General features: G+C 44.3%; 1 protein-coding gene across 3 annotated transcripts in view; it reads right to left on the bottom strand.

The window, feature by feature from the left end:
• HDAC10 (histone deacetylase 10) overlaps nt 1-23,999 on the bottom strand; it is a 44,448-nt gene that overhangs the window by 17,864 nt on the left and 2,585 nt on the right. For all 3 annotated transcript variants that reach the window (XM_075208908.1, XM_075208909.1, XM_075208911.1), the window contains exons 5-7: nt 11,403-11,500; nt 7,825-7,929; nt 6,087-6,155 (exon numbers count right to left, since the gene is read on the bottom strand). In XM_075208908.1, coding sequence (XP_075065009.1) covers nt 6,087-6,155; nt 7,825-7,929; nt 11,403-11,500 — 272 coding nt within the window. The remainder of the gene's footprint in view (nt 1-6,086; nt 6,156-7,824; nt 7,930-11,402; nt 11,501-23,999) is intronic.

A 23,999-nucleotide genomic window follows, 5' to 3' on the forward strand; every position in this document is an offset into this window, starting at 1 on the left:
TGAAAGAGCAATTAGATGGGTAGGATGAGAACCAGGATAGAACAGTACCTTCAAAACCTGGGGATTGTAGTGGAGAGAGTGGTCAATAGTGTCAATGCAGCAGAGAAATCCAGGAGAATTAGAAGAGTAAAAGCCTTTAGTTTTTGCTGTGATCAAAATCATTGACAACCTTGGTCAATGCAGTCTCTGTGGAGTATTGAGAGCGAAAGCCTGACTGAAGAGAATCCAATAGGTTGTTTGCTAGAAGAAAGTGTGTGAAGCGAGTGTAGGCAAGCTTGGAGGAGTATGGGAGCGGAAAGATGGGGCAGTAATTTGAGAGAGAGTTTGGGTCAGAATTTTGCCTTTTCAGAAGGCGTGCTTGAATAGTGATGGAAAGATACCAGTAGAGAGAGAGATTACAGATTTTCGTTAAGAGGTAAAATGAGCACGGAAGACAGGGACCTACGAATTTGTGAAGGTATGGGATCAAGAGGACAGGAGGTAGAGTATGAAGATAAGAAGAGAGTAGAAACTTCCTCTTCTTTTGTGGGATCAAATGAAGAGAGGGTGTCAGAGGGTGCAACAAAGAAATTGAGAGGATTGCTTGTTGAGGGAGATGATACCATCTCATCAATCTTGTCCTTGAAATAGGAAACAAGATCCTGGGTCCTGATTATAGTCTGAGGGTTTGGGGTGGAAGGGTTTAGAAGAGATTTAAATGTTTTAAAAATGCATTTGGGGTTAGAAACTTGAGCATAGATGAGAGATTGGAAGTATGTTGGTTTTGCAGTGTCCAGAGCATTTTGATAGGAGTGGTAGATAGAAGTATATGTGATGAAATCATTATAGGTACAAGATTTACGCCAGTGAAGTTCTGCTTTACGAGAAAGTTTTTGTAGATTTTGTGTTACTTTAGTGTGCTATGGCTGACATCGAAGTCGACGCGTATGAAGAGTTGCTGGAGCCACTTCCTCATTTTCACCAAACCATTGCAACCGCCCTTGATGAACTGCCCTATCAGGGGAGGAGAATGTCGAAACTGGGGAAGGTGTTTGAGAGGTGGAAAACTGTTGAAAAGCAAGAGAGAGTTAATATTCCTGCAGGTATGAGGAGGCATGGAAGAGTTTGACAGCAGGGACGATAAAGAACTTGGGCTGAGAGAGTAGCTAATCAGGTGATGATCTGAGAAGGGGAAAGCAGTGTTAAGGAAATCAGAAACTGATCATAGTCTACAGAAAACAAGATCAAGACCGTGGCCATCCTGATAAGTAGCGGATTAAATCCACTGGGAAAGATCAAGTGAGGAGGTTAGAGAGAGTAGTTTTAAAGCAGCATTGGAACGTGGATTAGCAATAGGGATGTTGAAATCACCCATGATGATGGTGGGGATGTCAGAAGATAAGTGAGGGAGTTATACAGAGAAGTGTTTAAGAAATTGTTGGTGTGGTCCAGGGGGGAGATAGATCACAGCAACATGCATAGAGAATGGGTTAAAAATCCTAACAATATGTACTTCAAAAGACGTGAACATGAGTGATGGGACATTTGGTAGAACTGTGAATGTGCACCGTGGGGAGAGAAGTAGTCCAAACCACCTTCTTGTCTGCCTCCAGGTCTGGGGGTGTGGGTGAAATGGAGGCCACCATGTGAAAGGGCTGCAGGTAAGGCAGTATATGATTGCGTGAGCCATATTTCTGTTATTGCCAGAAGGTTGAGGTTGTTTGAGAGGAAGAGGTCATGTATGGAAGTATGTCTGTTACAAACAGAGCGTGCATTCAAATGTATGGGGCTGTATATAGGTCAAAAACTGCTATGAAATGGAAACACTTAGCCCCGTACCTGGCACATTCCATGGCAATCCTTTGCTTAAACCGCAGAGAGCAGCAATTGTTAAAGTCTCTTCTCTCAACCAATGATTGAAAAAATCCATTACCTTCCGTAGCAACCAAAGTTAATATGTTCTCTATTTGTCTTTCACTTCCAGACCTGGGTCTCTGGCTGTAGTGTATAGTGATTCATAAAACCTATGGTACAGTCTGAAATAGGACACAAATTTCTCCTTTGTTCCTCTTATGTTTTTTTCCACATATTATTATTTTGGTTTCCTCAGAGATATGAAATTGACACAGGGGTTTCCTTTTGACTTAAAACTGTCCAATCACAACCCCGTCTTTCACAGAATACAGGTGGTGGCAATCGTTAATAACAAAATATGTATCCTGATATACTACATACACTTTGATTGCTGAAAGTATTTGAATGGCTGTAATTAACATCAGATGCTGTCCTATTAAGTGACCTTATTCATATAATTGATTATGTACTAGAACTTACATACCACATGACTAAAGCTTAAAAACAAAATGAAAAAAGTATAATAAATACATTTTACCCCAAACAGGGTTTAAACTCATAACCAAAGACTTCCAAAGTTGCTTGCTAACCTGTTGAGCTACGTGTACGATTAGTATTTTTACAACTAATGCTAACCCTAAGTAACAGTCCATAAATCATACAGTTAAATCAAATTACATTAAATAAACCTATACAACTTTCAACTATAATACTGAATTTATCTACAGCTGAAAACTAAATAAAAAAAAATATATAAAATACAAACTCTATACCGGCGGTTCCCAAACTGTGCGCCGCGGCTCCCAGGGGTGCCGCGGCGCTGTCCCAGGGGTGCCGCGGGCCAGCCATAAAAAAACAAACAGAAACACTTACCAGTCTGCGCGGCGCCGGGACCCAGCATCCTCCTCTCTCACGCAGCTGTCATATCAGTGACAGGCTGCGTGAGAGAGGAGGATGCTGGGTCCCGGCGCCGCGCAGACTGGTAAGTGTTTCTGTTTGTTTTTTTTATGGCTGGCGCGCGGCAGAGGGGGCAAATTGAGAGAGGGCAGAGGAGAGGGACAGAGGAGAGTGACTGCGTGACATGAGGGGGACAGAGGAGAGTGACTGCGTGACAGGATGGGACAGCGTGGCAGAGGAGCTGGGACAGCGTGACAGCGTGGCAGAGGAGCTGGGACAGCGTGACAGCGGGGCAGAGGAGCTGGGACAGCGTGACAGAGGGGCAGAGGGGCAGAGGAGCTGGGACAGCGTGACAGAGGGGCAGAGGGGCAGAGGAGCTGGGACAGCGTGACAGAGGGGCAGAGGGGCAGAGGAGCTGGGACAGCGTGACAGAGGGGCAGAGGAGCTGGGACAGCGTGACAGAGGGGCAGAGGAGCTGGGACAGCGTGACAGAGGGGCAGAGGAGCTGGGACAGCGTGACAGAGGGGCAGAGGAGCTGGGACAGCGTGACAGAGGGGCAGAGGAGCTGGGACAGCGTGACAGAGGGGCAGAGGAGCTGGGACAGCGTGACAGAGGGGCAGAGGAGCTGGGACAGCGTGACAGAGGGGCAGAGGAGCTGGGACAGCGTGACAGAGGGGCAGAGGAGCTGGGACAGCGTGACAGAGGGGCAGAGGAGCTGGGACAGCGTGACAGAGGGGCAGAGGAGCTGGGACAGCGTGACAGAGGGGCAGAGGAGCTGGGACAGCGTGACAGAGGGGCAGAGGAGCTGGGACAGCGTGACAGAGGGGCAGAGGAGCTGGGACAGCGTGACAGAGGGCAGAGGAGCTGGGACAGCGTGACAGAGGGCAGAGGAGCTGGGACAGCGTGACAGAGGGCAGAGGAGCTGGGACAGCGTGACAGAGGGCAGAGGAGCTGGGACAGCGTGACAGAGGGGCAGAGGAGCTGGGACAGCGTGACAGAGGGGCAGAGGAGCTGGGACAGCGTGACAGAGGGGCAGAGGAGCTGGGACAGCGTGACAGAGGGCAGAGGAGCTGGGACAGCGTGACAGAGGGCAGAGGAGCTGGGACAGCGTGACAGAGGGCAGAGGAGCTGGGACAGCGTGACAGAGGGCAGAGGAGCTGGGACAGCGTGACAGAGGGCAGAGGAGCTGGGACAGCGTGACAGAGGGCAGAGGAGCTGGGACAGCGTGACAGAGGGCAGAGGAGCTGGGACAGCGAGGCAGATGAGCTGGGACAGCGTGACAGATGGCAGAGGAGGGGGACAGTGGGCAGAGGAGGAGGACAGCGTGAGAGGGGCAGTGGAGGGGGACAGCGTGACAGGAGGGAGACAGCGTGACAGAGGGCAGAGGAGGGTGGACAGCGTGACAGAGGGCAGAGGAGGGTGGACAGCGTGAGAGAGCGCAGAGGGGGCAGTGGGAGAGAGGTCAGAGTGTCTGGATGCAGTGGGGGTAGAGTGTCTGGATGCAGAGGGGGCATTTTTGCATACAACTAAATAAGCATTTCTGTCCTGACCTAAATACTTATTACAATTTTTTGACCCAACTACTTCTAAAACAGGACTGCTCAGTAATTATTTTGGAGGGGTGCCTTAAAAAAAATTATGGAGACTCTAAGGGTGCCGCGAACTGAAAAAGTTTGGGAACCACTGCTCTATACAATAAAAAATGAAAAAACAAATCTTATCAGCACACCATAAATCAAATTTCTTTTAGGCCATGTTTAGCTCTATAGATTCCCGGAGTCCTTGGAAATAAAGAACTCTGAGAAAATATAGAAAGCTTCTCTTCTACAAAAAGTTGCAAAACGGTCTTGTTCACTTGTTGTGAGTTTCACTTGCACTATGACAGAAATTACAATACCATGAAGAACACCCTTGTGAAAGGCCAAACAAAATGGCCACTGAACTCTATTTTATTATTCTTGTACTTTTATTGTGTCTATTTTGAAATGCTGATATAACCAAGGGAAAGACGGGATATGTCTATATACATATATCAGCTAGGCGTTGTCCCAGTGCTAACTGAACATGTACTGGAAAGTCCCGTGTAACTTCACTACTATTGCACCTGGTTAGAATAAGTGAAACTGTTTAATACTCATAGCTGTACCAATAAGAAATTCATAATTTTGATTATACCTTATATGTTATTAATATCGGGCACCATTAGTTTCCTCTCTATAAAAGCTAATTTTGCTGCAACACAAGTTGCCTTGTCCTCGACCATCGTGGAGAGGGAAAGACCCTGGATAGTTGCTGATTAAACATATTTCTAAGAGAACTTTTGAAGCTAAGTATATGATTATTATATTTTTACTTGTTTGCAAAAAAAGATTGATATTTGAACTTTGTGGTCATGACTAACTCCTTGCAACCTGAAAGAACCTGTAAACCATTTCACCGCAAACAACCCTTGTGTTTTTTAATAACATGTCTCGAAAGGCTATGAGAACCATTACCTTTCAGTATAATCCTTCTGTGCAGCAGAAACCATACATTAAGGGGCATATTCAATTGTCCGCGGGATTGCCAAAAATCCCGCGGTCCGTTGACGATTACCGATATTACGGTAATCGTGCGCGGAAAAACATGTAATACGGTAATTTACTCGCTGGCTTTCAGCTCGCAGCTCCCTGAGCCGCGAGCTGAAATCCAGCTACAAATTACCGTATTACATGTATTCGTTTTTCTGCAGCGGGATTTTCGGCAATCCCGCCGACAATTGAATATGCCCCTAAGTGCCCTCGTCATTCGGCCAACATATTGAATGCCGTATGTGCAATCAAATACATAAAAAACAAATGTGGATTGACAATTCAAAAACTCCTTTATCTCATGTCTATACTTCGAGAGAGAAGAGCAAAAATTTGTTTTTCTATATTCCACAAATCAACAGGTAATGCAGACGTTTTTTTTGCATTCATAAAAACCCTTTGGTTTGTCAGGTAGTCAGTGTAATTTTTCCACCACCAGTTCAGTATCCTTAACTACATTAAGTATTATAGTAATAAGACCTCCTGCAGTATTTGGGTTCCTTTTGGTCCTACCTGGTGTGGTGTAGATTTGGGGTAGTTTTTACCCACCATTCTTAGCACCAGGCAGGGAGATGGGTTCACTCCAGCCTAGTGTTTGTTACTCTAGTCAGTAATTCATTTTACCAGATGGAATAGTTATGGCTCAGCCTCCTCCCAAAGCCCTCCATGTAAATCTTATTCATGTACAATAATCCTCTCAAAATCCAATGCCTTGGTGGAGTGGTCTAGTGAGAAAAGTTTGGATGTAGTCTACGGTCACTGGAGCATAACAATGACAATGCAAACCTTGGGTCATCTTCAAAGATGTATTGAATTCCTTGTCCATGGTGAACATCCCAGTCAACAATCAAAATTCTATAACAAAAAAGCGTAAATTAGATATGAAAGAAAATTTTAAAAGAGATCTACAAGAGCTTATTGGGCCAATCCAGTGGCTGAAAGTGTTCATGTCTACACATGCCTGTTCACAAAACACCACTATTGTTGAAACCAAATACAAAAGACTATGGTAGAGGTGTCCCGAATTATTAAATACATTTTCGCCGTCACTATCCCCTCTTTGTTGGAGAGGTAAGTCTTATGTAGGTTCCCAACTCCACATCTGGTGGCCCTGCCCTAAGATCCCTCCTTATTGGAATGAAAAAATACACCTCTCTAAATTGATCACGGGTGCGGATGTGCCGACTGACCCTGGTTTCTGGCTCCTATTGTTGTTCAGCATTCCCGTTTTCTCACTCCTTAAACACTTGAACAATGCAGCGAAATCTCTGATCCCAGTCCGTTGGAAGTCTCCCTCACCTCCTATTATGTCCGAGTGGTTCAAACGCATTGATGTTTATATGTCTATAAAGGATCTGACCCTATCGGCCAGTGTTTATAGCCACTTGGTTTAGTTGGCTGGAATTCAAAGAGACTACTGACTACCGCATTAGAATATTACCCTCTCTCACACCATAGTAACAACATTTACACCAAGGAGGAACTATTCAGAGTTATCCTGGAGTGATTTCCTATTTCATACTGTGCTTTTTGTGTTGTTTTTGGGTACCTTCATTTGCACCCAATTATCCCTCCGATTGCCCCCCTACCCCTTCTCTGTCTGTCTTCCCCCTCCACGTGTTGGTATATGTTGCTAAATTGCTTTGCTGGTTCTCTGGAACTGTTATTGTTGACTACTGTTAATTATTATGCAACTCACAAATAAAGAACGTGTAAAAGAAAGTTCAAATAATCTAAAGCTCATTTGTATGTTCACTCCCTCTATAGTTTGAGGGTTGCTGCTTCTCCCATAAAATATTTGCTGTTTCTTCAGGTATCAGGATTGGATACAAAAAAAACAAAAAACTTGCACAACAATGGTGAAGTAACTTGTAACAAGGATATCCGATTCCATATTAAGTTACTGTACCAGATTAGACAAATGAATTAGTTATACAGATACGAGCTAAAAGTGTAGTATATTAAAATAAAATTTAAATAACCAATGCAGATAAAACACGTAAAAGATTAACTCTTATCTAGAAGTACTTGAAAATAATTCTGAGAGAGCTTGCAAATACTCTCCATACTCTTTCTCCAAAGACAGGCAGCACCCATTCCTTGACAGGAGAAATGAGGCTTTCAACATCCAGATTAAATGAGTGCAAATGAAGAGAGATGTGGCAATTACCCTACATATTCTTAGACAGTGGCTGATTTTAAAAAGAACTGCACGTAATGTAAATTGTTTTCAGCTATTTCATTATTCTAATCTGGAATGTGCTTTTAATATGAAATATCCTTGTTATGAGTTACCATTGGGGCACTCCGCACTTTTTTCTTTCATAGCTAACCTATGAAACGGTTTATGAATATTGCAATTACACCAGCATTTATAATGAGAGTTATTTTACAAAGGTTAATTACACCGGTGATTTTCCAAGCTATATCCCGATTTGTTTACAAAGCACTTTTTACCTTCTGGCAAGTCTATCGCAGTACAGATCATTATAAATAAAGTGGGACCTGGACCCAGGTGACTCACCTTTGAAGATTGTACTTGTCTTTGGCATATTCTGCAGCTACTGCAACATTATTGAAAACACAGAATCCATTGCTCTGACTGCGCTGACTGTGATGTCCCGGAGGTCTGAAATATATAACTTGATATTGTCAACAACTACAAAGCAAATTCAAGGGTATGACTATTTCACTGGTTGATACAGTGTATTATGCATCATACCAGGCAAACACAAGGAAATAGACACCAGGCCTTGATCAGCCGCTAGGCGATCTAGGCCCCTGTCTGGTTTACACACCTTTTTTCATTACAATGGGACTGGGCACTCAGTCTCAAAGGCCACTGATTCTTAACTATAGGAGGGTGAGGGTGAGGCCTCCTGAGTCTACACAGTGTTAAACAGATGCATTCCATGTTAGAATGCATGGGTGCTTCATGCCTACAGAAGCCCAGTTGTGCCAAACTAATGGTAATATCCAAGACTTCCCAGTAACATATAAATATGTGTTGGATTTCACCACTAGTTTGAAACAACTGGGCCTCTGCAGGTAGGAAGGCCTCTACTGCACAGCGTAAAAGGCATGTCTGATGCAGAGAGTGTAAGTCACAATGTAATACAGTAATTTAGTAGTGTCTGTAAGGGTAATACTGAAGACAGTAAAGGAAAGAGTTATAACCGATGGCAGTCTAATGATTTGTATGGTTACCCCCACCCTCATAGATGACCATGGGATCAGTGCAAAAGAGAGGGGTGCAACACAAGGATTATTTTAAGTACAGGAGGAGTGGAAACTATAGCAGAGAGAAGAATCAGGTTAGTTTAGTTAAGGCTACAGTATTTGCACACAGAACTGTTATCCAGTATAAATCTAGCTACCTGCCAAGTGATTTCACAATTGCTGGCATCAGGCATAAAAAGCAGTGGCCTGGGTTAGGCATATGCAGAGGACAACATACTCTGTCCGCACTGAAGATGCAGAGACTGGCAAAACAGACGCCTGTTAGACACACTCTGCTAGAAACTGTGCTGCTAACTAACTTTTACAGATAGACGGTTTGAATCTATTGTGCATGTTTAAAGGGGAAAAAAAGGACAACAGAAAAATCAATTTACCAGAGAGAACAGAGTTATCACTGATTAAGAGATCTCCATCACCGTTTTACAACCGACAACAGTGCTTCACCCAAAACACTTAGATGGGGACTTCACATAATTCTGGCTTCCCCATTTCCATTCCAATAAAGCCTGGCTCTCCCTTTGCTGAAGGGCAGGAAAAGACTAAGTTAGGGGTGAAAGGAAGGCCATTTACACTGGATACTTCCTATCATTTACATAGCAAAATGTGATTACTCCGTTTGTGCTCACTGCCATGTGAGGGGAAGACAAAATGCATGTATTAATGTCTGTAAAGCTAATATATGACCTATAGAAGATCCCTATCTCTAAGAGCAATTATAATCAACCCCCACCCCCACCATATATGAAACAGTTTAATTTTCCCCACAAGGCAGCTGCAACACATCAATGAACACCTTTGAAAAACTGTTTTGATTGTTTATTATTGAAAGACTAAACACATTGTGATATACATAAAATGTGACAAATATCTGAGTAATTTGAGTTTGAGTGCAGGGCTGTTCTTGACCTATTCCCATTAACATGCCATCCACCATACCTCCCTGAGGGGGCAGAATAATATGGGTGGCAAATATAATACATAGTGGCTCATCTCACTGGGTACAGAGAGAGGGTATTATGGAAATTAATTCTGTTAAATAAGATTTTTTAAGGCCTTTGTTCAGCCATTTTAACTCGCATTGATATATTATTTGCTAGAAGAGGTTATTACTTTTTCTGCTGAAATGCAGTTTTGCAAGATGTAAGCCCACTGCCTTGAGGTTAAGCTGACAGAAAACTCCTGTAAGAATGTAGCAAGATTTGTGAACAATACGTGGTTTCATTTTCAGTTTGTAGTGTGGGAGCTGTGCCCATGAGTTTGGATGTGGCAGACAGAAGATAAACCTCCAGACCCCCTTGGCATAAGAATAATTGACACATATGTCCTGAGAAGGGGGAGAAAGTTAACCACCTCAAGAATACGTGAGATGGTTAATCCGCAGCGCATCCCATAGACTATTGTATGCTTACGACGTAGGATTCATATATTCAGAAGGCTATAAAGACTTGTATCTTGATATCAATAAACAGAGAATATTCCTTGTATACAGAACTTGGTCTGTGTCTATTCTCTCCAGCTGATTGAAGCGCTTCCAGATATACTTGACACCACAAGGCAAACTCAGATCTAAGAACTCCGCAACTGCTGGAGCCTGCTGGGGTGGTGGGAAGGGTGTTTTGTTTTGTTTTTTTGCAATATGAAGATCAACAAGGGTAGGTAAATAGAGTGAAAAGATAAAACAGTGCAGGGGAAGGAAATGGAATAGCCTTTTCAGCACGGTTAACTCAAGGATGTGGGGCCCAAACCAGTATCTTGTCTGAGGCCCCATGGAGTCTAATCCGATAATAATAGAAGCATTGTAATTTATATGGAATTCATTGCAAAAACAAATTGACCAACTTCATGAAACTATAACCATGAGTCAAGATGAGAAGTGACAAACAGAACTTCATATGAAGGGCAATGCTGCTACATATCCTACATTTAAGAGATACCTGTAGCCAAGAAGTGATCTCAACTAGCAGTGTTCATTAATTCTTGTATGCAGCAAGGACATGCTATACGTCTAGGGAGGAGGTTACATAGAGAGAAAGCGAGAGATCTAATTTGATAGGGTGCAAGACTCAGAATACCTATTTTTTTTATTATAAAAGGAATAGCTTAATATGAAAAATTTTCTATTTTGTAAGCTTTTTAGATTATATGTATTTATAATAAGCTCATATTTCTATCCACATGTGAATAACAACATAATTTAGCCCGTGCAAATGTGTTTACTTCAAAAGGCCAATTCAATTACTCTTCTCGGCATAGTGATTCAGTTTTTCTTTAGTAACGGACAACTTAATTACGTCAATTCATCAGTTTTCTTTATATTTGAAGTAGCAGTTTTATGGACATGCTGAAATGTAATACTCACTGTTTAAGAATGCATCACTCAAAAGTTATGAACAAATTTGTTAACAGCTTATTGATGAAGTGCAGTCGGTTCAAAATATCTCCAGGTGCCATTTATGGATTGTTTCCACACTACAGATAACTCAATAGCATATCCAAAATACTGAATATATATTTAAAGCTATGTGTTTTAGTAGCTCTTTTCATAACACATAACCTGCATTGCAATGTACGAAGACAAAGCAGGAATTTCCATAGTTGTATGATGTCACTATGAATTCATTCAAGAGGTGATAGAGGCACATATACTAGATGTGGCAAAAACCTTCCTCAACAGTCAAGGAGTGTTTTAGATGTGTCATTGGCTGTGAATGTGTTAGTTTTGTTTTTAAAGTACATTTGTCCTGTACTGAGAGTTTTGAATGTAAAATGCATTTAATTACAGTATTTAATTGCTATATAATGTATATTCCATCACATACTTAACAGACACCTTTGCAAACATTATTTGTAGCCACTCATTACCTTATAAGAGCCATTCCATTACGTACATCTCCTGACATCACAGCATCTACAAGCTGCAAAGTGCCACCAAGGGACAGCTTAGCACAACGGTAAGAGTTCTACAGAAAAATAAATATGAACCAACATGTTTACAATATAGAAATCCAATGGAGACCAAATTGATTGTATGTGCCTAACCTATGTATCCTATTTATATAACCTTACATAGGGAAGACAAAATAATAGAAATAAAATAATAGAAATAATTATAATGTACGGTATATAGTTTAGTTGTAAAAGTTATCTTTATCTTTGGTATACTCTGATGCCAGATCATACAGAATAGGATTTTTATACTTACTTAAAATGAGTTTCTCTCAGTCCATTAAGGGACACCGGGGATATATAGGGTATTAGATTAGTGGGAATAGGCATTAGGCACTTCAAGAACTTTGTTCACTGACCCTAGATCTTCCCTCTCTATACCCCAATTCTAGTATAGTTTCAGTTTAGTTTAATGTCCTCGATGTTCCCCAATAGGAGGTTAGAAGAATAATATAGTTCACAGCTGCTGCACTCCTGTATAAAAGAGTGAGCTGCTTACCCTGTTATACAGGTGCACTGTCCCTCTCCCCTCCCCTCCTTGCTCCAATGCCAAAAGCAGCAGCAACAGAGGAGCAGAAGGAGACAGCCTTTTCAGTAAATAAAGCTGTGGTGACTTAATGTCCTATTTACTGTTCATCTCCCCATGCTCCGATACACCCTTAGTAGGTGCTTGACATGCAAGCATGTGTGCGAATATCTGTCCCAAATGAAACTTGTCTTTGACTTCAGAATAGCTTTAGTCATTGTGAAATGCTGTTATGCAAGTTTAGAACTGTTGCTAATTTGATATTGTATACTTTTTTTTTAGAAGGAAACTCCAGTTTTTGATAGATCAAGATAACAGAAATATACTCGTGTTAGAGTGGAATTGTATGATTATTGATTTAATATCTATCATGTGCTAAGCTTTAGAAGCGAATATGTTATGCTATAACTTTAAGAGAAATTAGCCGATATTATGTTCAGTTTAAAAGACATATTATTCAAGGTTGTGAGACTACATAGCAGGATGTTCAACAGAAACAGACCAAGGACATGTAGTAACGTTCTTCATAGATAAAACCCAAGGACTCAAAGCTGGGGGCAGCACAAGAATATTGGCAGAAAGCCTGGAAAGAGATAACGCATAAAGAAGAAAGAATTGTTTGAACTTTGTTGGAAAACTGAAATATATAATTGTTGATTGATTTTCTTTCATTATTTTACTGTCTTATAATTGGTTGTTCAGCATCTATACCCCTAGACTTACATGTATAAAAATAGACGCTGAAGCGGTCTCAAAGGGTAACAGAATAAAAGCTGCTCAGCATTAATCATAGAGGTGTTGAGTATTTTCTGTTCACCAGTCGATTGAAAACAAAGAAAGATCTGAGTGACATTGAAGGTGATTGATAGAAGTATCGGTGAACCCCGATACCCCAACACTCCAAACTTAACATCTTAGAATACTTTCCATAAAGTTTCATGAACATTATTTCTGATGATAGATAAAATCTGACTTAGTTTTTAAATATGGGAGTATTGTGAGGAAATAAATTTTGCACGAAGTTCACCATAAGTGTTTTGTGTTTGCAGAGTTACAATCATACCCAATATCTGCTACAAAATGACTATCTTTAAAATTACTAATGTGTTTCAACTTTTATGTTTTTGTGATGCACTGGGCTCCCTGGAAAAAAGAGGATTTTTATACTTACGATAAATCTCTCTCTTGTAGCTGGGAAATGTGGAGTTGCCTCTGCAACCCCCTGTAGCTAGTTAGTGTAATTCTAAAGCCCTCAAGGAAAGGTAGTCGAACAACCAAGAAGCAAACAGCAGAAGAACAGAAGGAAGGGAACGCAGTGTCCCCAGATGGAATCAGAGAAAGGGATTTATCGTAAGTATAAAAATCCTCATTTCTCCTTCATCCTATCTGGGGGACACTGCTACCACGAGGACGTACCAAAGCAGCCTCCCTACGGCAGGGACCGTCCTGAAAGCCCAGCTCATAGCACACTACGGCCAAAGCTAGCATCAGGGCCGCCGAGAAGAGGGGGGGGGGGGGGTACTAATTACCCGGGCAGGGCAGGTGGCCCGGCCCGGGCGCCGATGATTTTTTTTTTTTTTGCTCCCCCACTCAGTCGTTGGTGGGGGAGCAGGGTAGTTTAAAAAAAAAAAAAAAAAAAACATACTCACGTGATCGCGGCGCCGGCGTCCCTCCTCTCTGCTGCTCTGTGCTCCATTCAGGCTGTCTTAATGCCGGGTGTGACATCATACTGTTACGCCTGCGTTCAGTCAGTCTGGAGCAATGGAGCACAGAGCAGCAGAGAAGACCAAGAAAGAAGAGAGAAGAAAAGGTAAGTGAAGGGAGGAAAAAGGGGGGGGGGGTCACAGAGGGGTTAAAAAACAGGGGTCAGCATGGCACAGTGGGGTTAAAAAACAGGGGTCAGCATGCCACAGAGGGGTTAAAAAACAGGGGTCAGCATGCCACAGAGGGGTTAAAAAACAGGGGTCAGCATGCCACAGAGGGGTTAAAAAACAGGGGTCAGCATGCCACAGAGGGGTTAAAAAACAGGGGTCAGCATGCCACAGAGGGGTTAAAAAACAGGGGTCAGCATGCCACAGAGGGGTTAAAAAACAGGGGTCAGCATGGCACAGAGGGGTTAAAAAACAGGGGTCAGCATGGCACAGTGGGGTTAAAAAACAGGGGTCAGCATGGCACAGTGGGGTTAAAAAACAGGGGTCAGCATGGCACAGTGGGGTTAAAAAACAGGGGTCAGCATGGCACAGTGGGGTTAAAAAACAGGGGTCAGCATGGCACAGTGGGGTTAAAAAACAGGGGTCAGCATGGCACAGTGGGGTTAAAAAACAGGGGTTAGCATGGCACAGTGGGGTTAAAAAACAGGGGGTTAGCATGGCACAGTGGGGTTAAAAAACAGGGGGACAGCATGGCACAGTGGGGTTAAAAAACAGGGGGACAGCATGGCACAGTGGGGTTAAAAAACAGGGGGACAGCATGGCACAGTGGGGTTAAAAAACAGGGGGCAGCATGGCACAGTGGGGTTAAAAAGGGGGAAGCCATGGCACAGTGGGATTGAAAAAGGGGAGGGAGCAGCATAGTATAGTGTGATGAAGGGGAGCCAGGTGAAGGGGGCAAAAGCAGCATGGAGGGCGCAGTGTGATCATAAGGCATAGCGATGATGAAGGGGCACATTATTGTAATATTGGAGCTGGAGGAAGGCCTAATTATTAATCGTCGGTGGTATTGATTTAACGCCAGGGTTGTTTGGAATTATCTAAATCTAGCATTTTTTTTCCCAAAAAGGGCCCCCAGCATTCCAGGATCCAGACAAGTCGCAACTAAAGAAACATGCAGCCACAGGTGGTGAAAGTGAGAAGAACAGGTAGGAGAGAGCAGGACAGTATGTGAAATGTTGTGATTCTAGTAGGGACAATGGCAATTTTTGGTGAGTGCTGTGCCCAATGTAAGGTGCAGGCCAAGACTGAACTCTTTGTGTACACACTGCATTCTTTCTATACTACACTGTGGTGCTAGATGTCCTGAAAGTCAGGAATGCTTGGACATATGTGACGCCCTGGTGAATTGAGAGCCTAGTGATTTTGGTGTGTTAGCCACACCCCAATTGTGCATTTGCCACGCCCCCAAATGCATGACCACACCTCCCCCAAAAATTGCAGCGCCGTAAGGCGGCGCAAATTTTTTTAAGCATGCTCGACTATAAGGGGGGCCCCATGAATTTGTTGTACCGGGGCCCTGAATTCCTCTTGGCAGCCCTGGCTAGCATCGAAGGACGCAAACCCACTGAACTGATAAAATTTGGTGAATGTGTGGACCGAGGACCATGTCGGCACTCGGCATAGCAAATCAGTCGAAGCCCCATTACGCGCAGTCCAGGAAGACCCCGCAGACCTGGTGGAGAGTGCCGTAATATGGGTAGACACAGTCCAGTTTGCCCGGTTTTATTGTAAAGGTAAGCCATCTAGCAATGGTTTGCTTGGAAGCTGGCCAGCCTCTTCTTTGGGAATCAATTAGGACAAAAGGGGAGTCCATACGTCGGACATCCGAAGTTCTTTCGGTTGAAAAGGTGGGGACAGTCCGAATTACCGTCTTGTCATCATGGAAGACCAGGAAAGGCTCCCGGCAGGAAAGAGCCCCAAGCTCTGACACTCGTCTAACAGACACTATAGCCAGCAGGAACACCACCTTCCATGTCAGAAATCTAAGTCCGTTAACTGTAAGGGTTCAAAAGGAGGTTCCTGAAGCATAGATAGTACCAAAGTCAGATCCCAAGGTGCCGTGGGAGGAAAAAAGGGAGGTTGAATTTGCAGGACCCCCTGCAAAAAAAGGATGAACTTCCGGAAGGTCCGCCAGACACCTCTGGAAGAAGATGGAAAGGGCCGAGACCTGGACTTTTAAAAAGGAACCCAGGCGGAGCCCTACATCAAGACTGTTTTGAAGAAAACCTAGCAGCCAGAGCAATTGAAATTTAATTGTATTGTGTACCCGGGCTTCACACCATTTAATGTAAATGCGCCAGATTCTATGGTAAATGCGGGCTGACACTGTCTTTCTAGCCCGTAACAGGGTACTCACCACCCTGGAGAAAAACCTTTTTGACCGCCAGAGGCTGGTTTCAAACAGCCATGCCGTCAAAGCCAGCCGAGGCAGGACCTAATGCTGAAAAGGACCCTGCAGAAGGAGGTCGTTGCGAAGAGCCAGACAAAGTCCTTGTCCCATTGCCATGAAAAGGATGTCTGCATACCACACCCTGCAGGGCCAATGGGGAGCTACCAATATAACTGGTAGTCCTCCCTGCTTGACCCTCCGGAGTACTCAGGGAAGGCATTGGAATGGGATGGAAAAAGATTCCCTAGCTGAAAATTACAGTGCATTGTCATTATGCCCGCTGCCACTGCTAGCGGGTCCCTTGCTCTTGCACAGAACCTGGGAACCTGCCGATTGTGTCTGGACGCAATAAGATCCAGATCAGGAAGGCCCCACTTCCGGAATAACATCTGAAATACCTCTGGGTGGAGGTACCATTCCCCTGGCATTGTTGTGTGACGACTTAGGAAGTCGGCTTCCCAATTTAGAATGCCTGGATTGAATATGGCTGACAGAGATAGGACGAACTGTTCTGCCCAAGTAAATATCTGGGCTGATATGCTCATTGCCCTTGGACTCCTTGTCCCCCCGTTTGTTATCATATGCCACCGCCGTCGCATTGTCCAATTGTAATCGTACTGAGAATCCCTGAATTAAGGACGGAGACTGAGAAATTAACATGGCCTTCAACTCCAAGATATTCATTGGGAGGGAACTTTCTTGTTCCGAACAAAGACCCTGAAGGTGCAAATGTAGCGCCACTGCACCCCAGCCCTTTATAGACTAGAATCCGTTGTTATGATGATCCAGGAGCATGGGTAAAAGGATTTTGCCCATGCTTAGGTGTTCATGACTCTTTCACCACCTGAGAGATAAACGAGCCTCTGGGAACAACAGTATTCTCTGGTGCTCCAAGTGGAGAGTTGAACCTGACCACTTCTTTAGGAGATCCCCCTGGAAGCATCTCAAGTGAAACCTTCCATAGGGGATTGTCTCGAAGGTCGAGACCATCTTGCCCAGTAACCTCATGCAAAGAAGCATGGAAGGTTTGTGACCGTCTAGGACCCTGGTCACTGGGTCTTGTACTGAGCAAACCTTGTCCTGTGGAAGGAAAACTTTCTGCCTTCTGGTGTCCATTATGAGACCTAAGAAAATCATCCTCTGGACTGGTATTAACTGAAACTTACCCCTCTTCCAGAGCCCCCTTCCCCCTGGCTCTCTCACCCCCTGTCACAGCACCCCTTCCCCTTTGGCTCTCTCACCCCCTGTCACAGCACCCCTTCCCCTTTGGCTCTCTCACCCCCTGTCACAGCACCCCTTCCCCTTTGGCTCTCTCACCCCCTGTCACAGCACCCCTTTGGCTCTCTCACCCCCTGTCACAGCACCCCTTTGGCTCTCTCACCCCCTGTCACAGCTCCCCTTTGGCTCTCTCACCCCGTCACAGCCCCCCTTCCCCTTTGGCTCTCTCACCCCCTGTCACAGCACCCCTTCCCCTTTGGCTCTCTCACCCCCTGTCACAGCACCCCTTCCCCTTTGGCTCTCTCACCCCCTGTCACAGCACCCCTTCCCCTTTGGCTCTCTCACCCCCTGTCACAGCTCCCCTTTGGCTCTCTCACCCCGTCACAGCCCCCCTTCTCCTTTGGCTCTCTCACCCCCTGTCACAGCACCCCTTCCCCTTTGGCTCTCTCACCCCCTGTCACAGCACTCCTTCCCCTTTGGCTCTCTCACCCCCTGTCACAGCACTCCTTCCCCTTTGGCTCTCTCACCCCCTGTCACAGCACCCCCTACCCCCTGGCTCTCTCACACTCGTGACCCCTCCCAAAAATCACAGCACCCCCGCTAACCCCCCCCCCCCTATCCCATTCAGATAAAACAAAAAACTGGAAACTATATAGTTTAGCAGTGCACAGCATAACAGGGGAGGGAGCTGAGCAGCGCGCAACAGAGGTAGCTGGTTCCTGGGGAGGAACCAGCCACCAAGAAGACAGGAGGAGTCGAGCCGGCCCAGCCAGCCATCGGCCCTTGTGGCATTTGCCAGAAGTGCCAGATGGCCAGTCCGGCCCTGTGGACATTTATCAACCAATCGTGAAGCTGCAGGGTCTCTATAGTGAGGTGTAAATGCTGGCGAAGAAGCTGATCTGAGGGGGCTTTGATCAGCAAGTCATCGAGATAGGGCACTATGCTCACCCTCATAGAATGGAGACGGGCAGCCATTACTGCCATGATTTTTGTAAATACTCTGGGCACGGTGGCCAGGCCAAAAGGAATGCCCTGAATTGGTAATGGACCACTCTTACCGTGAAGCGGAGCAATGGTTGGTGCCCTTCACAGATAGGTACATGAAGATATGCGCCCTGAATATCTATGGACGCCAGGAATTCTCCCCCCTCCAATCCATTTATCACTGAACGAAGATACTCTATTTGAAACCTGACTATTCTCAGGTGTAGATTTAGACAATTTAAGTGTGAAATGGGACAGAAGCGGCTTGGAGACCAGAAAAAGATTTGAATAGAATCCATGGCGTCTCCGATTCTCTGGGACCGGGCAGATTACTCCCGCTAAAAGAAGAGAATCTACACAGTGCAACATCTCTTGCCTTCTGTTCTCGTCGAGGGGCAAGGAAGTTGCAAAAAAAAAAAACAATGAGGGGCTGACTTAAAAGATCTATGATATATCCCCCCTTGCCATGATCCCCTGAATCCAGGGATTTTATCTACTATTCTGTGAAAAGTCGCAGCCCCCCCACACTCCCGTGAGGATTTTAAAAATCCTTCCAGTTTACGATCAGTGACATCCTGAAGATTGGCGGTGCCCGGAACTGAAAGTGTAGAGTGGCGCCCCAGTCGTGCCAACGGTGTATCCACTCTAGGAACCTGTTCCCAGCGTGCTAGGTCATCTGGCTGTTATGGGTACAGGGACATAAACCTACGTGGAACCACCATTTTGCGATCGGGCTGTGACCAGGCCGATTCAGCAATCTCCCTTAATTCCGAAGAAGGGGGAAAATAAACCATGGGTTTTTTAACCTTTTTGAATAACACCCTGGTCTAGGCTTGTCAATGTCTACAAGGTCTAAAGCACGGTGTACTGTCAGAACTAGATTGTCAATACCTTGGTTTCTGTTTAAGTCATCCAGGTCAGAGACCTGTATCTGGAATTCTGACTCATGCAGAAGTTCCTTCTCCTCCTCTGATGACACCTCAAAGTCAGAGACCGAGAAGAGAGGCTGACTCACTCTGTGACTCTTGTTTCTAGACCCGGATGGTCCTGGGTAAAATAAAAACTGGTTTCATTTATCTATACCGCTAACAAAGGCACTGGACCAGGCTGGTTACCCCTTGGACAGGCCTGAAGAAGTTAATGAGGATGGAAAGCCACTTGGACCTACCCCTGCATTCTCCTCTTGGTGGAGAATATTGCTGTCTGGGCTACCCCTACTAATGAGGTAGAGGGGTAGCTCAAAAGCTGCACCAGAGAATCTACTGACTGTTGTAAAGACATTGCCCACCACTGTTCCTCCATGGCAATAGGAGCCGAAACCTGAGACCCCGCCTCACAGCCCACGCAGAGGGCCTCGGGTCCTGTTGTCCCACAGGTAATTTTATTTTACATTTTCAACAATTATAAAATTTAGCTTTGGTAGATTTCCCCTTATCAGACATAATTACTGAATAAGAACAATACAGGACAGAAAGTATAGTATACAATCACAGAGGTACAGAGTTACCCCTAAGAATACCACTAATCCCTGACAAAGTCACCAGTAGTATCTCAGATTATTTTTATTTTTTTAATAATCAAAATATGTATACATTTTTAGTGAGTAGAAAACAATATATTCAATTATGTAACTACAACACTATATCTCTTTAAAACACAATACACCTCCTCTTTTATAGCAAGTACAGTGTAATATAAAGAAAGAATAATAATTAGCCTATCCAGGCCAATGTATAGCAGGCAGGAGGGAGTCCACAGCAGCCAAGTCTGTGTGAGTTTGACTGCAAAAGTTTTTTTTCTCCAGCCGATGCTTTGTCTCTGTGGAAGAAACCAACCTGACGATAAAGACAGGAGAGATCTATAACAACTTCTCCCTGCCTTGCAACGTCCATCGGACCTCCTGACTGCTTGTAAGGGTTTGTCTGCGGCGCTTCTCTTATTAAGCCCACAGACTGCCTCTCTCAATGCATTATCCAATGTAGCTCCGTTCCACCCCCCCCCCCCCCCCCCCTCCTCTGAGGAAGGGACTTGTTAACTCGCCTCTGGATTCCGGGCGCTCTATGCGAGCAGCACCGGTCCCCAGGACATGATGTGGCCGTGTCTTCTCCCGCCGTGCACCAGCATCAGACAAAGAAGATGTCCCATCCTTCCCATCTTCTTTCTACCTTTACCGTAGTAAAAAAATGGCCTATAAAAATAAATAAACAGCAGCAAATAAAAAGTCAGCCCAACTTGGGCACTTAGACTACACGGACTAGCTACAGGGGGTTGCAGAGGGGAGGAGTCTGTCAGCAGCCAAAGATTAACTAGTTAAGTGCCAACTCCACACCCCCCAGCTACAACCCCATCGTAGCAGTGTCCCCCAGATAGGATGAAGGAGAAACAGGGTTTTTATACCAGATACTTTAAATTAATTTCTACAATTCCATTTGGGGCACACTACTACCTTGGGTAAGAGGGCTTGTGGGAGGTAGATACTTAGTTTGAATCTTGTTCAAATCTGTTTGAATCTGAAGGTCCTCCCCTTCTAAACCCCTCGCCCAACAGACTTTTCCATCCAATATGGGGGACACGGCTACCTTGGGGATTTTCCAAAGCTGTGTGCAAAAACATTCAAACCAGAATCTATCTTCTGTGGAGGCAAACACATTAAAACAGTAAAATTTGTGAATGCAAGGATGTAGCACCATGTAACGGCCTAACACCACTGCTTGATGCTCTATGCTGCAATGCCCAGGAAGCACTTAACAGTTTCATAAAGTGAGGCGTGATATTTTCCAGAACCGGCTTTTCCGGTGGTTATGTCAGTTTGCTGAATCACAGTCCTAATCCATCTGTCAACTGGTTTTATGCTGGTCAGCCTCTTTTCTGGGCATCATAAAGAACCTGAAAAATACATGTTCTACGGAAGGATGAAGTTCTATTTAGAAAGATATTCAAGGCTCTGACCATGTTAACAAATGAAGACTCTTCACTCCCAGATGACATTTTCTATCCTACAGCAGGGATTACTAGATATTGGCCTACCTATAGGAAAGTCTGGATCTCAGATAAGGGCCAATTTCTTCTAAAAGTAAATGGACAGGGCAAGTACCTGAACCTTAAGGGAAGCAAGTCTCAAGAAACCATTCTCTAAAAGGGACAAAAGAAGCCCTAACTTAAAGGAAGAGGTATAGACAATCCTTTCTTTCGCACCATGCAATGTAAGTCTTTCGCACAGATTGTCTGGTCTTAAACATGGTCTGAAGGACTTCCTCAGAAAGCCCCTCTTGGCCAATCCAGCACTACTAGGATTGCTGGAGTCCTTCTCTCATGGCCTTTTCAGTACCCGAGTTAGCATGTCTATGAGAATGATTTGAGTTCAACCACATTTTTGGCAAGCTTGGTCTCTTCCTAGAATCAAAATCCCTTTAGCTGAAAATTCAGAATCTCCACTCTCCATCCCTGTAGGCTGGCATCTGTGGTCATCATTGCACAGTCCTAGATGAAGAAGGGACGGCCCTTGTTGACATTTTCCTTTCTCATGCAATGACAGACTGTGGTGACAATCTGAGAAATTCTGTGTGGATTGGATCTGGACCATTTGGTTAAAATGAGTGGAAGCGTGTGAACTGCACTGTAGAGAAAGTGGACACCATTTTCCTCATGAGCTTCATGCAAAGGAGAACCAACTTGCTTGAGGGCCAAGAGATATCTCATCAGCTTTTGAATCGGGAGGATCTTCCAATTCTGTTAAAAATACTTTTTAAACTTGGGTGGAGGAGAAGACCCAGAAATATCAAGTGTTCAGCTGGAAAGAGGTTGGACTTTTCATAATTTATTATCCAGTCTTGGGATTCCAGATTATGAGCTGTTCTCTGCATGTGGGTCAAAAGGAGAGATGCAGATCCCAACTTTATCAGGAGGTCATCCACGTAGGGGACCCCTGGTTATTGCCTTGATATTAAGGGTGCGGCCATTACTGCCATAATTTTTGGTAACCACTTGGGAGTTGAGATGTGCGACAGCAAATCCGAGAAGTCTCTGATGGCCCTCCCAGATCGGGACGAAAAGATATGAATCATTTATATCGAAGGAGGATAGAAGTTTGTCTTGCTCCATGCCACCGATGATAAAAACTCCATGGGTCAAAATTCATATCCGGTTTTTGCACAAGAAACAGGTTTCACTAAAAACATAACCATCTCTTTTTTTGGATTGGGGACAATCAGGAGGAAACTAGGGACTGAATGGCCTCCTCTAGAGCCAACCTCTTGGTCCCATCTCTAGGGAGAGCTGTGAAGAAAACACAACTGTGGGGAGGATCCACAGAATAAAAGATGTAACCTCTTTCTATACCTCTTACCCTCATGTCCAACATGGATCTGATCCACTCTTCCGGAAAGAGGAAGAGGCGGGCTGCCACCCAGGCATAGCTGGGAAGGGAAAGAACAGTCATGCGGACTGCTTTTCAGAAGGTTTGGGGGAAGGATGCTTGCCTGACCAAGCCTGTTTGCTCTTCTGGTGGCCACCACATATAACAAAAGAGTGGACCCTTGAGGATGATCCTCTCATTCTACCTTGGAAATGAAAGGACCAATTCTCTGGCACTTGGGTCTGAGAGCATTCACTGGAAAGAAAGAGCTTCTGCCACCAATGGCTTAAGCAATAATTTTGCCCAATTCTGAACCAAAAAGGACATTTCCCTCAATGCGCAGAGACTCAAGAATGCTCTACAATTCCATGTCAGTCTCCCAGGATCTCTGCCAGAGTGTACGCCTGGCGGAAATCACTAGGGATGAAATTCTGAACCAACCCACATCCAGGGCAGCTTCGCCCAAATATTCTAACGCATCTCTCACATTGCTCTACCAAGGGAAACAATTCTCATATAGCCCTACCAGATTTTAAGCCCTCACTAATCTGCTCAGACCACTTCTTGACTTGTTTGTTTACCCAAGCAGATGTTAGAACAGTTCTGAGAATTGCACCAGCTGGAACAAAAATATGTTTTTGAATTACTTCACATTTCCTACCTGTGCTGTCCTTCAAGTAAGCAGCAATTGGAATAGGTATTGTAAAAGGAGGACAAAGGTAGGTAACATGAAACCTGCATGGAACCTGAAACACTTTCTTGTCAGGTTGCAACCAGGATTCACCCAAAACTTCTGACAATTGCAGATTGTAAGGAAATTAAATTATTTATTTATTCTCTGAAATAATATCAGGAAACACCAATTCCTCTGGGTCCTGTATATTAAGGGCCTATCTAATTGCAAGCACTACTTTGTTGGCACGCTGTCTACTAGAGTACTACATATAGGAGAAAAGGGTTAAATAAGCAGATATTTAGAGGTAAGAGATTAGCAGTTGTAACCAGACAGTGTGGGTTGAAGGCTTCCATTGCATTTCCCCAAATAAAAATAAGTGCAGATTTAGAAAAAATTTTGAACATTGTTTTGTTCTTTTAACAAGTGGCCTGTTAATTATGTGCCTGTCTATCCCTTAATTATCAGTGTGTCCCTGTTGGTAAACTCCAACTTGCGAACACGGCCCTAAAGTACCCACATATGTAATGATTTTTTTTTAACTTGTGAGGAGGTCATATTCATAAGATTATATAGTCATTGTGGCACACAATCTACAACCTAATTCAAAAGTTTATTCATAACTTTGATCAACCAATTTCGATTATTCTATTCACA

This window comes from Mixophyes fleayi, chromosome 4 (genome assembly GCF_038048845.1).
Source record: "Mixophyes fleayi isolate aMixFle1 chromosome 4, aMixFle1.hap1, whole genome shotgun sequence".
NCBI classification, from domain to species: Eukaryota; Metazoa; Chordata; class Amphibia; order Anura; family Limnodynastidae; genus Mixophyes; species Mixophyes fleayi.